Source organism: Camarhynchus parvulus, chromosome 24, assembly GCF_901933205.1.
Source record: "Camarhynchus parvulus chromosome 24, STF_HiC, whole genome shotgun sequence".
Lineage (NCBI taxonomy): Eukaryota > Metazoa > Chordata > Aves > Passeriformes > Thraupidae > Camarhynchus > Camarhynchus parvulus.
The window spans coordinates 378,184-393,253 of record NC_044594.1 but is presented as its reverse complement, the minus strand read 5'-3'; the positions used below and the strand labels follow the sequence as shown (position 1 = coordinate 393,253).

Sequence of the window (15,070 nt, the reverse complement as noted above, 5' to 3'; positions counted from 1 at the left end):
ATGTCTGGAAGGAGTTTCCACACGGGAAACTCTCCATGCTGGCAGTGACTGGAGCTGTGGGGACTCCTGTTCCGAACGGGAGCACAAACCCCTGGTGCAGTCGCAGGTTTAATGTGCTGTTAAACACCTCCACAAGCCGTAAAGCATGGAGCCAAGGGCTCTCCGGCACACTCTGTATTTGCCTTGGAGGAATTCTTTTAACTACCACGTCCAAAAAGGGAGTTATTTGCCTCCCTGTATCTGGAACCTCCATGCCTGTGTGATGCTGAGGAGCTTTCAGAGCGTGGAAACAGCCGGTGTAAGCGCTCCTACAGAAGGGAATGGTGCAAAGCCAGGGGGTCCTTGCTGTTCCTCTCCCCAGCCCCTGCTGCAGGAGGGAATTTTGTTTCCAGCCCAAAATAACACCCGCTTTGGTGGGGTTTATCTGTGCTCTGCCAAGTGCGTGACAAATTTGTACTAAATTGGAACCTCAAATGATGCCAGCACAGAGAACCACGAATGCTACTGCATAACACAGGAGACGAGATAAAAATCCTCCATACGGCACGGTTACTTCAGAAGCAAGAATAAACAATATTTAAAAAAGTATAAATGCAGGTGGCATATTTTCCTTAAAAAATGTTTCGAGAAAAACAAAAGCATCTTAACAAGGAATAAAATATGAAAAGCAGAAGTAGGTCAGAAAGAAGTCAAAGGAAGGGAGGAAAACTAACAACATGGAAATGAAAGACAAAGTGAATTCTGGTGGCACGTGGCCATGATGTGGGTCTGGGCAGCCGCTGGGACAAGGGTGAACTGCGTGTCCTCAGCTCCAACACATCCCAGGGCCCCAGCAGCTCCACAGGGATGCACCCAGGCATCTCTGCAGGTGCTGCCTGTGGTGGATAACCCTGTGCAGAGATGTCCCTCAGCTCTGCCCTGCTCCAAGCCTGCCCACGCAGAAAACAAACCTCTCTGGAATTGCCAACTTACCTGGGAGTTGGTGACAGAGGAGAGAGACATTTCAGACTCATTTATTTGCCCCATTAACCATTTTAACGACCTCTCTGCAATAACAATCATTCCCAGGGCTGGCAGAGCAGGTGTTCCAACAATCAGCAGGATTGAGAAGCCCTGGATGGCCGTTATTATTAATGCCCATAATAAAAACATGCCTGGGAGCTGCACACCCCGCGCTCCATTACACCCTGCGGTTTATGGGCTGGCAGCTCCCGCTCCAGGACAGCCCAGGGGAGCAGCAGCTCACCTGGCAGCGTGGGGAGCACCAAAGAAAGGCTGTCCAAAACCACCATCTTTCAACTGACCTGTTTTATTGTGTCGTGAAAGACTGCACCTAAAAGCAGGTGCAAGGAGTATCAAACAGCGTGTTTTACCTAGAACATCCGAGCCCGGGCGCTGCCGAGGCCCAGCCTGCCCATTCCCCGCTCAAACTGAAAAGCAGCAGCAACTCAGGCTTCTGTCTGCATTGAACAGCTGGTAAGAAACAAGGTAACCCAGGGGGCAGCTTCCCAAGGGACTGGCAAACAAAAAAAAACCAGGAGACGCATCTAGTGTGTGCTAGGGGCTGGTGTGGCAGGAGGGGAAATCAGCTGGCAGCTTTGTCACTTTCCCCGTTCTCAATCAGTTTCCTTTTCTTCTCATCCGTTTTCCTCTTGAAGATGTGGTCTCTGTAGAACTGGAGTTCTTTGATGCTTTCCCTGATGTCATCAAGTGCTCTGAAAGACAATTAAGGAGGGTTTCAAAGAGCCTGGGTACATCTCCAGCTATGCCCACATCCTAATGCTGCTGAAAACTTCCAGGCTGCAGGAAACCAAACTGATGCACAGGGAAGGTGCATCTGTCAGACATGAAAATAACACTCATTGTCTCAGGGAAGCAATAAAAGTCCAGTGGTGCCAACGTGGCAGGGAGTAACTCACAGCTTATTAGTTTATGTCAGCCTGGGCCACAGCTGCTGGAAACCAACAGGGTCTGCAGCACTGGCTGTCAGAAACAATTCCAGCCGAGGGAAGAGACAGGGCTCCAGAGAGCTGCCCAGCTCCAGCCGGGGCACGCGCAGGGCTCAGCTCCCTGAAGCAGCACATCAACCACGACTCCAGCCAGGAGCTCTGCGACAGCCAGCCCTCCTCCTCCTCTGTGTGTACCAGAGCCTCCCTGCTGCCCAGCATGGGCACATCAGAGCGGAGCCACAGAGGTTCCCCGGCTCCTTCCCGCTGCCTCTAGGGCACATTCCAAGCTCAGGAAATAGGCAAGAGCAGGACTCTCACCCCCCCCCATTCACAGTTCTCAAATTTTTGTGTTTCTGTGACCTCCTCTGCCCAAAAAAAGGGCAGATAACCCCCACTAAGTGCCTGCTTGCATGGTCAACAAACATGCACTTTGAAGAGCAGAGTGAATCAGAGGGGCTGAGGAAACTTCTGGTTCTCTGGATTTTAATAATCCCCTTCCCTACACTATCTAGGCTTTGGACAGAAGAATTCAAACATCTGACAGGGTGCAGAAGCCATCTCCACCTGCATCAGCCACAGGATGCTGGAATTCACAGGGAGCCCCACATCCTGCTCAGGAAGAGCAGAGTTCTCTGCAGGACAAGCCCTGCTCTGTCAGACACAGAGGCACAAAGCTCACCTGTGAGAAGCAGCCTTCTTTGGTGCAAACTCGTATTCCTCTGGATACCAGCGCCTGGGAGCAGAAAAACTGCCACTTAGAAAGAAAACTGGGATTCAAAGGCATGTCTGGTGGCTGCTGTGGGTTTGTTACACTTGGTGAAGGAACCTTGGTTTCACTGACACCCAGAGAAGCCACAGCCCTGTGAGTCCCCCTGCTTGATCTGCAGAGCCCCAGCACCACAAATGGGCATCCCAGGGGTATCTCTCAAACCACTTAACTGGGGCAACATTTACCTGCAAAGTTCCTTGACAGTGCTCACATCAATGATCCTGTAATGAAGGTGCCTCATGAACTGTGGCATGTATTTGTCAAGGAATTTCTTATCTGCATGAACAGAGTTACCTACAAAGACACAAACAAGATGTTTCTTCAAACAGAAGAAAACAGAGCAACATGGAAACGAGCAGCAGGCGGAGCGAGCTGGGAGAGATCACAGGGGAAGAAAAGCCATTCACAAGCAGCTCATTTATCCCATTTTCTAGCAAATATGATTGTAAAGGTTTGTCAGATTTTCATTGCAGGATCACACGGGGTTTAATACTAATACCTCTAGTAATTCCTCAGTTACTACTCCCACAATTTGTGTCACGCAGATAAATATCGAAGAATTATGCCATTATCGGGTTTTTTGCCAAGTGAAAGTGGCCATTGGTATTAATCCCACTCAGCACCTGTCCCAAGATCATGTACAAAATTCTGAAAGCAGTTCTGGGTAACAGGACACCTGGAAGATCCTTATTCAGCCTTTGGCTGGATAGCCAGGGAGGAAGAGACACAGCACAGAACAGGAACCCACCCCTGCCCCACGTGCTGGGAGTGCAGGATGGATGATGTGCTGCAGTGCAGAAAGAAGGAGCCTCACCTGCGAGAGGACAGAGCCCTGGGGGTGTCTGCTGCCGCACGAAGGACAGGAACTCGTACTCTGCCTGCTGCAGCGAGATTTTACTCTCCTTCACAGCCTTAGTAAGGCCAGACTGCAAAAAAGAGCCCAGTCATAAATCAGAAACACCCTGTCACAGACACTGCCAGGAATGCTCCAGTTCTCAAGTAAATGTTTAACTCTGCAGTGAAAGGTCAACCCTTGGAGTGCTGCTTGCTCCCCAGGTGCCTCCTGAACTCTGGATCTCAGTTCTCTGGGGCACCCCCAGCCTCTACTCCCCCCAGGGACCTCCTGCTTGGGAAGGAAAACCAAGGCAGGTAAATAGTCCTGACAGCACTGACCTTCCTGTGTGGTTTGGGACTTTTTCCTTCCCTTTTATTTGATTCCTTTACTCAGAGTTCTTTCCAGTTACCAAGATGTGAAGCGTTGTTTATCCACCTGCACATCCTTGAGGCAGGAGAGCGCTACATCCCTTCACATCCCTGTTCCAGGAGAGGCACTCACCTCCCCAGCAGGGAGCAGCAGCTACCAGTGAACACAAATAAACAGGATCCTGCCTTCAGGGTTCATCAAGATTCCTATAAATCAGGAAAGTTCCTCCCTGGTTTTTTTTTTTCAATAGCTAAATGTCAAATCCTCTCCAAGTGTTCTCAGTGATTTATTTCCATCTGGCTACGCTATATATTTCCACGACTGTGCAGCAAAAATCTACTTGACAGATCCAAGTGGTGGTTAAAAAATTCATTATGTGGCAGCATTTTCATCTATATTCTAATTGCTTCTCTTCTCTTAGTCAATTAAAAATAAGTAGCTCCTCAGGAGCAGCAAGGCTGCATGCTTCCATCTCCAATTCACTCCTGAGCTGAGGCTGAGGCGGAATCCTCGACTGGGGCAGGGAGAAGCACCCATCACAGTAAATTAATATTCATTTCTCAAACTCTTGCTAATTCTTCCCAGGGAGAGCAAGATGCCAAAGGGGGAGGAGAGGGGGGTTATGGATGTCTTAAAACTTCAGCCCTTAATTGAAAACTAACTTGAATTTCAATTCATCATCAGGGACTGGAAAATCCATTTGCTCTCTTGCTGCTGGCAAAGAGGAACCTTTCTTTGGTGGCCCAAAGAACTAAAAATAATCTCTTGCTGCAAAAGTGAAGCTTTCAGTGAAAAAATCCACAAAGCCTACAGGGCTGAGGGGACAGGCAAAAGCCCAGTGTTTACAGGCCTGGAGTCCTGTAAACATGCACCGGAGTCCACAGCAAGAAATCTGCATTTGACTGGCTCTGGACTGTTCTGCACCAATCCTGCACCTGTTCTTATTAAGGCATTCAAGCTTCACCTCCCCACTGGGACTATTTTGAATTATTTTATGCAAGACTTCAGCAGGAGGAGCTGTCAGAATTTGAACCCAACCCAGCCTGCACCAGGGCTCCCACAGAGGCAGGAGGTGGCCAGCAGCTCTGTGAGAGGACCAAGGAACCAAACCCCAATTCTCCCACTGGGAGTAAGGAGGCTGAGCCCCTGCCTTGGGAGACGTGAGCCAGTGGCACATCCCTGAGTGACAGATCCCGTTCTGGCCCCCCTGCCTGCTCCAGCCCTCCCAGGGGAGCCTCACTGCTGCTGTGCTGTGCTGATGCTTCCCACTCCAGACCAGGGAACAGCTTCCAGCACTCTTCCAACTTATCACAAACCAGGCTGCAAAGCACAGGCTGCTTCAGGCAAGCTGGAAGCTGAAGGCTAAGGATCCCCGAGTGCAGTCTAAACGGTGCCACAGATGACTCACGAGACCTTGGGCAAAACGTTCCACACAGGCTCCTCAATACAAAATAAGACAGATACTGTCTCCTGTCTTTGAACCCCTCTGTGTGGCTGCGAACTGCTCAGCACAGGAAATGTCCCTGCTCAGGCGACTGTACTGCAGCTGATCACTCAGTATTAATCGCTCAGAATTACTCGTCCTGCAGCTCATCTCTCAGAATTACTCGTCACTGCCATCGCGGCCAAGGCGCAGCAGGGTTTTTACCTTCCCGTGATGCTCCTTGCACCACTCGGACATGCTCTCCAGCAGCTCGTCGGGCTGGTTGATAATCAGGTTCGGGCCCTGTCGGGGACAGGGAAGCACAGAGGTAACGGCAGGAGAAGTTCAGGAGCCTGTGAAGTTGGGTGCCGAGCACAGGCGGAGGCGGGCAGTGCCAGCCTGCAGGCACGCCGTGCACCGTGACGCAGCCCCGCGCTCCGCTGCCGCTCCCACGCTCCCGGTGCGAGCGGCGATCCCAGCGCGGCCGGAGCCGGGAGCGCCGGCGTTACTTTGCTCCAGCATCCCCGGGCTTGCCCGCCGGCCCCGCGCGGCTCACCTCGGCCAGCACGTTGAGGTCGCAGTCGGTGATCAGACACGCCATCTCCAGGATCTGGTCCTTCTCCACGTCCAGGCCCGTCATCTGCCAGGGGCGAGCGGCAGCGTCAGCGCGCCCGGGGCCCGCGCCCCCCGTCCCGTCCGCTGCTTCCCCACGCCCCCCGCCGCCCCGCGCCGCGGCCCCGCACCTCCAGGTCCACCCAGACCATGCGCTGCCCCATGTCGCCGCCGGCCATGGCCGCCGCCCTCCGCCGGCCCCGCCACAACCGCCCGGCGCAGATCCGCAGGCGGCCCAGGCCGGCGCGGCCGCCGCCCAGCATCGCCGCCGCACTACAGCTCCCGGCGACCCCCGCGCCGCCGCCTACGCTCCATAGGGGTGGATGCGCCGCAAGGGCTGCTGGGAGATGTAGTCCACGGTGTCCGGGGGCGCTCCGCCCGTTACCGGTGCCACGGAGCAGCTCCGCTGCCCTGGCCTCAAAGGCGGAGGTTCACCCAGGGGCTTTCCCTAGGGAGACTTTTAATGTTCTTCAAAACAATACTGAAATGTTTTAAATGGACAACAGGGAATGGGTTCATATTGAAAGAGAGTAGGTGCCGATTACATATTAGGAAAAGATTTTTTACTGTGAGGGTGCTTAGGCACTGTAACAAGTTACGCATGGAAATTGTGGATGCTCCATCACTGGAAGCGTTCAAGGTCAGGCTGGATGGGGCTCTGAGCAGCCTGGCTGGTGGAAGGTGTCCCTGCCTCTGGCAGGGCGTTGGAGTGAGGTGATCTTTAATGTACCTACCAACCCAGAGCAACATGTGATTCTGTGACCGTATAAAAAACAACATGAGGAACGTTACAGATGTCAGGCAGCATCTGTCCCACCTCAACTCTGCTTAAAATGCCAGACCCTTCCAACTGACACAGATGTTCCTTTCTCCTAGAAAAATACTAACAGCACTTATCTGTGGCACAAGGACAGTGTGGTGGTTTCTCCATGGCTTCCTTACCCCGTGAAAAGCCCTGAAGTGTGCGTTAACACATTTAATACTGAGACCGGAGGTTGGCAGGACTGCACTGCTGGTATTTTTACAAACACTAAAAGGTGACTTCACTGGGGGTTTTTTGGGGGTGGGGGGTTTTATACATGTTCTCAGTGAGAAACAGGTCACGTTTGCTTTGCCCTCGAGTCCCTCAGTGGCGCGCCGAGTGCCACTTGGCTTCTCTGTAGCTGTCCCTGCGGTGCTCATAGCTCCAGCCGTCGCGGTGCCGCTCCTCGTAGTGCTCCTCGCGGCCCCGGTAGTGGTGCTCGCCCTCGTGGCCCCTCTCCTCGAAGCCGTACTCGTCGCGCTTGCCGCGGCCGTACTCGGGGCCGCCGTCCCCGAAGCGCTCGCGGCCGAAGTGGCGCCCGTCGGGGCCGTAGGGGTGGGCGCCCAGCCGGGCCTTGCGCGGCCCCTCCAGGCGCCGCGGCCCCGGGGAGCCCGGCAGGCCGTGGAAGGAGTGCGGGTAGCCGGGAGGGCCAAAGCCGGGCTGCTCCCCGTACTTGCCCCCGAACTGGGGCTGCTGCCGGGCCGTGCTGTTCATCTGGAGGGCAAAGAGGGACAGAGGGCTCAGTCCGGCACGCTCGCTGCCTGGGGGAGTGCCTGAACCAAACCCCGGGCTGGCCTCCAACCCACACTGCTCATAGTAGAACCTTTACATGGCCCAGAGCCTCCTCCAACCCACACTGCTCACACCAGAACCTTCCATGACCCAGAGCCTCCAACCCACACTGCTCACACCAGAACCTTACATCGCCCAGAGCCCTCCCAGCTGGCTCCCTCTGTACCAGCAGCTTCACATCATCTGGAAGTGCCATTTCAGCCCTCCAGCAGTGCATTCCCAGCAGCTGTGCCCCTGAGTGTGCACGTACCACCGCTTGTCTCTGCAGGCTCGACGGGAACCCCGGCGCGCCCATGCCATCCGGAACCCTCTCATACCTGCAGGGAAAACACAGCAGCAGTGTCAGCCTCAAACACACAACGGGGCATCTGCATCTCACTGGTGCTCCCTCCACGGGAGGGAAACACCAAACTGCACTTTGGGAAGTAGCCACGAACACGGTGAACCATGCAACGTCTGCCTCCATTCCGCACTCCTGTGCTGGCCACACTCGTACCTGCTGCAGTTGGATGCTGGATGAGGCATCCCAGGAGGGTTGGTACCAGGAGCTCCGAGCTGGGAACAGGATGGACTGATATCCTGGGCTGCATGACTGCTCCCTGGAGAGAGACAAATAATTCAGGAGACCCACAAACACCAGTTAAGGTAATGAGGTGTGAAGTGAACTTGCAGAAAATCAACACATTTTGAATTGGCTCTCAAGTTTCGTAAGTGATCTGCAAAAGCACGTGGTCCAGTTACCAAAACAAAGTACTGCAATCTTAATTCCCACCAGAAAGGGCAGAGATACTGTAAACAATGTGCCTCATTTACCACGATCAGATGCGATTTTTGCTCCTCGTGTGATAATTTAGAACAATTCTTGGAAGTGCTGCAGGAATTACCAATAAAAACCCACAGAGAAGGCTCGGCCAAGGGGTTACACCGGCCATGAGGGACAGGAGGAGGTGAGGGGAGCAGAGCTGGAGATGAGGGACCCCTTGGTGACAGGCTCCTGCAATTTACCCGAATAGCTGTGACTCTGCTGCAGGCTAGGGCAGCTGACAGCAGTTCACGTCCCCCTACAAAGGTGGTGAAGGTGCCCCCGGTACCTGATCGGAACTGGATGCGCATGGGCCGCCCGTACAGCTTGATCCCGTTGAGCAGCCGCAGCCCGTACGGCACCGACTCCTCGTGCTTGAAATTGACGAAGGCGAACTGCTTGGGCCGTCCATCCCGGTCCTTCGGGATCTTCACGGTGATCACGGGCCCCGCCTGGCACCGGGGACGAAGGCGTTAAGCAAACACCGGGAGGCAGCGGCCGCCGCCGCGCATGAGCGCCCCGCCGAACCCTGTCCCGCGGCGGCCGCCGTAGCCCCGCCGGCCATGGAGGCCGCGGCCCCCCCGTCGCCGCCGCCGCGCCCTCCCCCGGTACACGCAGCGCGGGCGCCGAGCGGTACCTGGTGGAAGAGCTCGAAGATGAGCTCCTCGGTGACCTTGGGGTCCAGGTTCCCCACGAAGAGCGTCCGGTTCGCCTCGGCTGCCGCTGCCCCCATGGCCGCGCCGGGATCTGAGCGCGCGCTCCCCCAGCCGCTGCTCCCCCCCGCCCCGCGCGTGACGTCACCGTCACGTGCGTGCGGGGGCCGCCCCTTCCGGACGGGGCGGGGCCATGGGGACGGGGCGGGGAACGGGACAGGGAACGGGGAAACGGGAACGGGGCAATGGGAACGGGGCAATGGGAACGGGGCAACGGGAACGGGGCAATGGGAACGGGGCAATGGCAATGGGAACGGGGAAACGGGAACGGGAACGGGGCCAGGGCAATGGGAACGGGAATGGGAACGGGGAAACGGGAACGGGGCAATGGGAACGGGAATGGGAACGGGGCAATGGGAACGGGGAAACGGGAACGGGGAAATGGGAACAGGAACGGGGCAATGGGAACGGGGAAACGGGAACGGGAACGGGGAAACAGGAACGGGGCAATGGGAACGGGAACGGGGCAATGGGAACGGGGCAATGGGAACGGGAACGGGGAAACGGGTCAATGGGAACGGGGCAATGGCAATGGGAACGGGGAAACGGGAACGGGAACGGGGCCAGGGCAATGGGAACGGGAATGGGAACGGGGAAACGGGAACGGGGCAATGGGAACGGGAATGGGAACGGGGCAATGGGAACGGGGAAACGGGAACGGGGAAATGGGAACAGGAACGGGGCAATGGGAACGGGGAAACAGGAACAGGGAAACGGGAACGGGAACGGGGCCATGGCAGCAGGGCAACGGGAAATGGAGCATGGACAGGACCGGGGCCTCGTCAGCCCCGGTTCGGCGGCAGATGCGGGCACAGGATCCGGGCGGGACGGGCCCCGAGAATCCCCTGTAATTAACCAGTAATGGCAATAAGCCCCCCGGGCAGTCGCTGCTGCAGCACGTGCGGCGACCCCGCTGTCGCGACAGCGCGTCCTGTCACGAGCCCGCGCCCCGGTCCCGCCTGACCGCCGGTGCCGGGGTTTGTCCGTGTCCCCGTTATTGCCACGCTGGGTGCGATCAGCCGGGAAGGCCGGGATGCGGGTTTAACCCCCAGTGGGCTTGGGGAGCGGGGAAGAGCCCGGGGGTTGCGGTGGGACACGGGGGGTCACCGGGGCTCGGTCCCGACAGAGCGGCCAGGCTGTGCCTGCACGGCCTTCCCAGGGATTCCGCTCCTCCGAGGACTCCGGGAGGCATCCTCGGCTCTCCCCAGCCGCTGCAGTCCCCTGGGCATCCCAGAAGGTGCTGGATGTAAAACGGGCGTTCTCCATCTGGAAAAATTTTGAGAGGGGCAGTTGAGCCTTCATTTTTCATTAGATCCCCTCGCGCTGCAGCAGATCCGATTTCCTTGTTAATTGGGTGCTGTTCATTTTCTCCACTTCATTACTCACCGCCGCACCTAGAATTTATATCCATTTGGTTTAATCGCGTTCGCCTGGTTAAATTCCAAACAGTCACTCGTTCAGAAAGGGAATTATTACCTCGCTTTGCCAGGACTTCCACTTTGCCTTAATTTCCCTGGAGCCCCGTTTACCTCGCTCTGCCTGTTCTCCCTGCCTGGGTCCCCTCGGGCCTGGCTGGGAGCGGGTGATGCCAGAGCCATCGTGGCCATCGTGGCTCATTCCACGTGCCATCGTGGCCATCTGGCTCGTTCCACATGCCACGGCCCTGGCCAGAGGCAGGAAGGAGCTGGTGGGCTCAGGCATTGCCTGGCACAGCCTCGCCCAGCCCAGGTTTGAGAAATACGCAGTGAGAGAACAGGAGACCCGTCAGGTGCTTCAGAGATGCTCTTGGAGTTCTGGTGTGCTTGTTTGTGTCACTGTTTTGTGCTCTTTTTGCTCTTCAGAGGAGCAAAGTGGAAAACCAGGAAACTTTTGCTTTGGCTGCCTGTTTGCACTCTTAATGAGCAGGCACTTGGAAATATTGCTGAGATTTCAACTAATTTCACTTGCCAGTTCCAAGTGTAGAAGAGGGTGGTGGTGTACTTATTTGGGGAGTTTGTTTGGAGGTTTTTTTGCTTCACCTTCTTCCTCAGTTTCTCCTGCTTCTCAGCCCATTTCTCCCTGGCAAGAAAATAATGCACAAGTAAGTAATGAAGACTCATTCTGTGGATATTTAGCATCTGTATCTGTGGGCTCCTGCCTGTGCCTGGTCAGTCAGGGACACCAGCCTCACTGTCCCCTTCCAGCTCCCAGACATATTTCACCACTGGCTCCCAGTGGAAGGCTCCTGCTTTCCGCTCCCAGCTCCCGGCAGTTCTGCTCGGTGTAGTCCGGGCTGATGATCTCCTGGAAGTGCTCACAAGCAGGCAGGAGCTGGTGCATGGTGGGGCCACAGCCGTCTCTCAGGGTGTCACCTCTCAGCCCGTCTGGTGCAGAGTGGGGACAAACCCTCCCGGTGAGGATGGAAACTGCCCCAGAGGGGCAGGAACGTCCCAGAGCCCCTCGGGCTGTGTTCCCCCAGCCCAGAGATGTGACCCCAGGTGCTACAGACCCTTGCACAGCCCCTTACCCCAGTGCCAGGGCAGGGGCAGCTCCTGCAGCGGGTCCAGAGGCAGTGGCAGGGGCAGTGCCAGCTCCAGGGGCAGTGGCACTACTGTCCCCATGGCCCCAGCCCCAGCTGGGCTCCAGGGCTGTGGCACAGCTGCAGCTCCCTGCCCGCACTGACACGTGTGTCTGTGTGTCCGTGGCTCGCACCGCTCGCTCCTCTGGGGCAGCCCGGGAGCGCCTCGGGGCTGCTCGCCTGGGCAGAACATCCCCTGCAGGGTCCTCAAGTTCTGCATCGCAAACGCGCTTGCCCCTGCCCGGCTGCTCCCCATGCTGTGAAATTCCTTCAGGTACTCCGAGGGGTCAGAATTCCGCCGGTAAAGCCTCGCCTCCGTGGGGATCCCTGGCTCCTCCATCGCACCGAGAGCCGGCTCCGCTGCTCGCCCTCCCGAGCCGCGCAGCCCCGGCCGCAGCTCCAGAGCGAGCTCCGCGCTCCCCCGGGCGCCTTCCCCAGCAGCTCTCAGTCCCTGCCGAGCCTTTTTTGCACAGTAATCGCTCCGGAGCAGCCCGGAGGGGACAGGGACAGGGGCAGGGGCAGGGGCAGGGGCAGGGGCAGGGGGGCAGGGACAGGGACAGGGACAGGGACAGGGGCAGGGGCAGGGACAGGGACAGGGACAGGGACAGGGACAGGGACAGGGACAGGCGGGCACAGCTCCTCGCCGTCTCCGCCGCACAGAGGCAGCAGAGCCCCGCGCTTCAGCGCGGCGCGTCCCGCCGCAGCTCGTCCTCCTCCCGCTCGCCCAGCTGGAGCCGAAATGATCAAACAGTTTTAGGCTCATTACCGACTCCAAATCTATGTAATTGGCCTTTGCTTTTTTAAGGATCCATCGTTAGAAGTGACAGCAGAGGAGCTGCGGCACCATCGCCAAACTAACGAGTGGGAGTGTAGATCCAAGGTGTGTTTGCTTCACAAACCCCCTCACTGAGCCAGACCTGGCCTCTGCTGAGCATGCCAGGCGTAGAAAGGACGTCAGCTAGAAAGATGAACGTGGCAAAGAGGTTTTCTTCTGACAGCAAAGCCAGCAATCAGTGTTCCCTGCTACTGCAGTGCTGGGACATGGGGCCCTGCCAGAGCCTTGCTGGCCAGGCAAGCTGGCCCAGGGGTGTTTGCCAGTGCAGTGCTTTGCTTTCCATCCTCAGAGCCTGATTTTGTCACTGAATGACGTAATCTGGGGATTAAAGCACAAAGTGTCAGAGCCCAGAGGCCTCTGAGCAGGAGTGACAGAGCATCTCAGAGCTGTTGAGACTTACTGCCCTCACTACCAGCCTGGCACTGCCAGCCTGGGAATCACAGAATCCTAGCCTGTCCTGGGATTGGCCTGCCGTGGCAGGGACACCTCCCACTGTCCCAGGCTGCTCCAAGCCCCATCCAGCCTGGCCTTGGGCACTCCCAGGGATCCAGCGGCAGCCACAGCTGCTCTGGGCACCCTGTGCCAGGGCCTGCCCACCCTCACCGGGAAAGATTTCTTCCTAATATGTGATCTAAACCTACTCTGTCAGTGTGAAGCCTTTGTCCCATGTCCTGTCACTCCAGGCTGTAAATAGCAGAAACTCTGAATAGGCTCCCTTCAGGCACTAGAAGGCCACGATTAGGTCAGCCCAAAGAGCCACCCCCAGGCTCGTGGCAGTGCCCAGAATGGCTCTGAGGCTGCAGCTTCCCATCGCCATGAGAGCCTGGCTCCAGACATCTGATTTCCATTTCCCCCCGTACTCCTATTTCAATCAAAGTGTGTGATTAGGGCTGCACGAGCTCCATTGTCATCTCCACCTAAGTGCTGCTCTGATGGGTGGAAACAGCATCTCAGTGTTTACAGGGAGGAATGCATGGCTCTGCTTTCCTGGATATCACACAAAATCTGCCACTGCAGGGAGGGGAAATCACACAAAAAGGAGCAGCGCCTGCAGAAGGCTGGGGAGGGAGGAGGGGAGCCCTCCCAGCCTATGGAGGGGCACCTTGGCCTCGTCCCCTCACCTGTGCTTCGAGGTTCCTGCCAGAGTCAGGGGAATCCACCCACTGCTGTGCCCTTTCCTCCCAGGGTTGGACGTTTGGCTGAGTCTCTGTCACAGGGGCGTCAATGGGATCTAGTTAAGGGATGTGTAATTAACATCTGGCCATGCTGCTGGGCCCCTGCCCTGGCTCTGGCTCCCCAGAGGCTCTGCCCACAGAGGGGAGCGGGAGCAGCCCAGTGCCAGGAACAAAAGGCGCCTCCTCTCCATGTGCTGTAGAGGATCCCAAACAAAAGGTTCCCATTCCCTGCGCTCCTCTCCCTGCTTCTCACTCTTCTCTCTGTGCTCCCACTCTTCAACAGGGATTTAAGCCATTCTTTTCTCTGGGCTGCAACAAGAAAGTAGCAATTAACTGTTATAAGGCTGTTTTATAGTCCTGTGCAAACCCTTTCCATCCACTCTGCTTTAAATGGGTACATCTTTTATTCCCAGTTTTCAGGAGTGTAAAACTTTACAGCGTTTGCTGCAAACCTTCATACTTTGCTTTGCAGTTTATTGCTCCCTCTGCGGATATATCTCACTCATAAATATGGCTTCCAGCTCCCAGCACTTGACTAGGAGCTGCAGTGCCTCAGAGTGCTTCCATTAATGGGACTTTGCCTACATATCGTGGTATGATTCATCCCAAACCTCTGTCTCTCCTCTGCCCGAAGGTGCAGAGCTCTGTAGAGCAGCTCTGGCAGCAGCAGGTCACTCAGCCAGGGCATTCCAGCACCAGCTGCACATCCCTATGGCTCTGGGGGCTGTGGAAGGGGGCTGTGGAGAGCTCAGGGTGAGCTGGGGCTCTGTGCTGGGCTGGCTTCGGGCACTGCCATTGTGGAGCCCTGGAGCAAAGGCTGTGCTGGGTGGAGAATTTCCTCTCCTATAGATTGTTTGCGGGTTATTTGTAAAAAACTTTCTTTTCCTATGATTTGCGTGGAGTTTCTCTGCTCTCCCTGTACTAAGAGCAAAAAATAAAGATGTCAGGTGTTGATGTTCCTGTGGGTTTAGGTCTGACATGGGTGTGTTGTTTCTAACCACCCCGCAGCTTTTATTTCCATGGGAACATTGAGGAGTTCTTTTACCCTACTGCCCATTTTTTGGAACACTTTGGAGAAGCGCTGTGCTTGACACAGGCTCAGGTGTCCATGACCAGAGGCAGCCAGGCTTGTGGACGCCAATGCCTTTGTTCTTCGGCAGAGCAGGGCTCTGTGTGCTGCTGGTCCTGCCGGGCTCTGGGAAGGGGACAGGGCACCCGGCACCCCTGCACTGCTGGTGGCCCTAAGGGAGGAGTGGGGGCTCCTGCTGCAGCCCCCAGCCAGCTGCCGTTATTCTGGGCTGTCCTGGCACAAAGGACTGGGAAAGGTGTGGGATATTGAGTGCAGCTTTCAGATCCTACATGGTAATTTCCTTGCATTACAGCAATGGCAGCTTTAAAACCGCCCTCCTCCTGTCCCTTTAACAGAACAGAAAAGCG

At 56.3% G+C, this 15,070-nt stretch overlaps 2 protein-coding genes across 2 annotated transcripts; both read right to left on the bottom strand.

Moving 5' to 3' along the window:
- Window positions 1-1,293: 1,293 nt before the first annotated feature.
- Window positions 1,294-6,220, bottom strand: REXO2 (RNA exonuclease 2). Its single transcript, XM_030964898.1, has 7 exons — window positions 6,089-6,220; window positions 5,902-5,985; window positions 5,571-5,648; window positions 3,533-3,644; window positions 2,904-3,012; window positions 2,629-2,682; window positions 1,294-1,715 (listed from the first exon to the last, which is right to left on the bottom strand). Exons 1-7 carry the CDS (start codon window positions 6,218-6,220, stop codon window positions 1,586-1,588), a joined length of 699 nt encoding a protein of 232 aa, XP_030820758.1. The 3' UTR covers window positions 1,294-1,585.
- A 198-nt stretch (window positions 6,221-6,418) lies between these two features.
- RBM7 (RNA binding motif protein 7) lies at window positions 6,419-9,157 on the bottom strand. The gene is made up of 5 exons (XM_030964940.1): window positions 8,991-9,157; window positions 8,643-8,805; window positions 8,048-8,150; window positions 7,802-7,868; window positions 6,419-7,473 (listed from the first exon to the last, which is right to left on the bottom strand). Exons 1-5 carry the CDS (start codon window positions 9,084-9,086, stop codon window positions 7,084-7,086), a joined length of 819 nt encoding a protein of 272 aa, XP_030820800.1. The 5' UTR covers window positions 9,087-9,157; the 3' UTR covers window positions 6,419-7,083.
- Window positions 9,158-15,070: the final 5,913 nt, after the last annotated feature.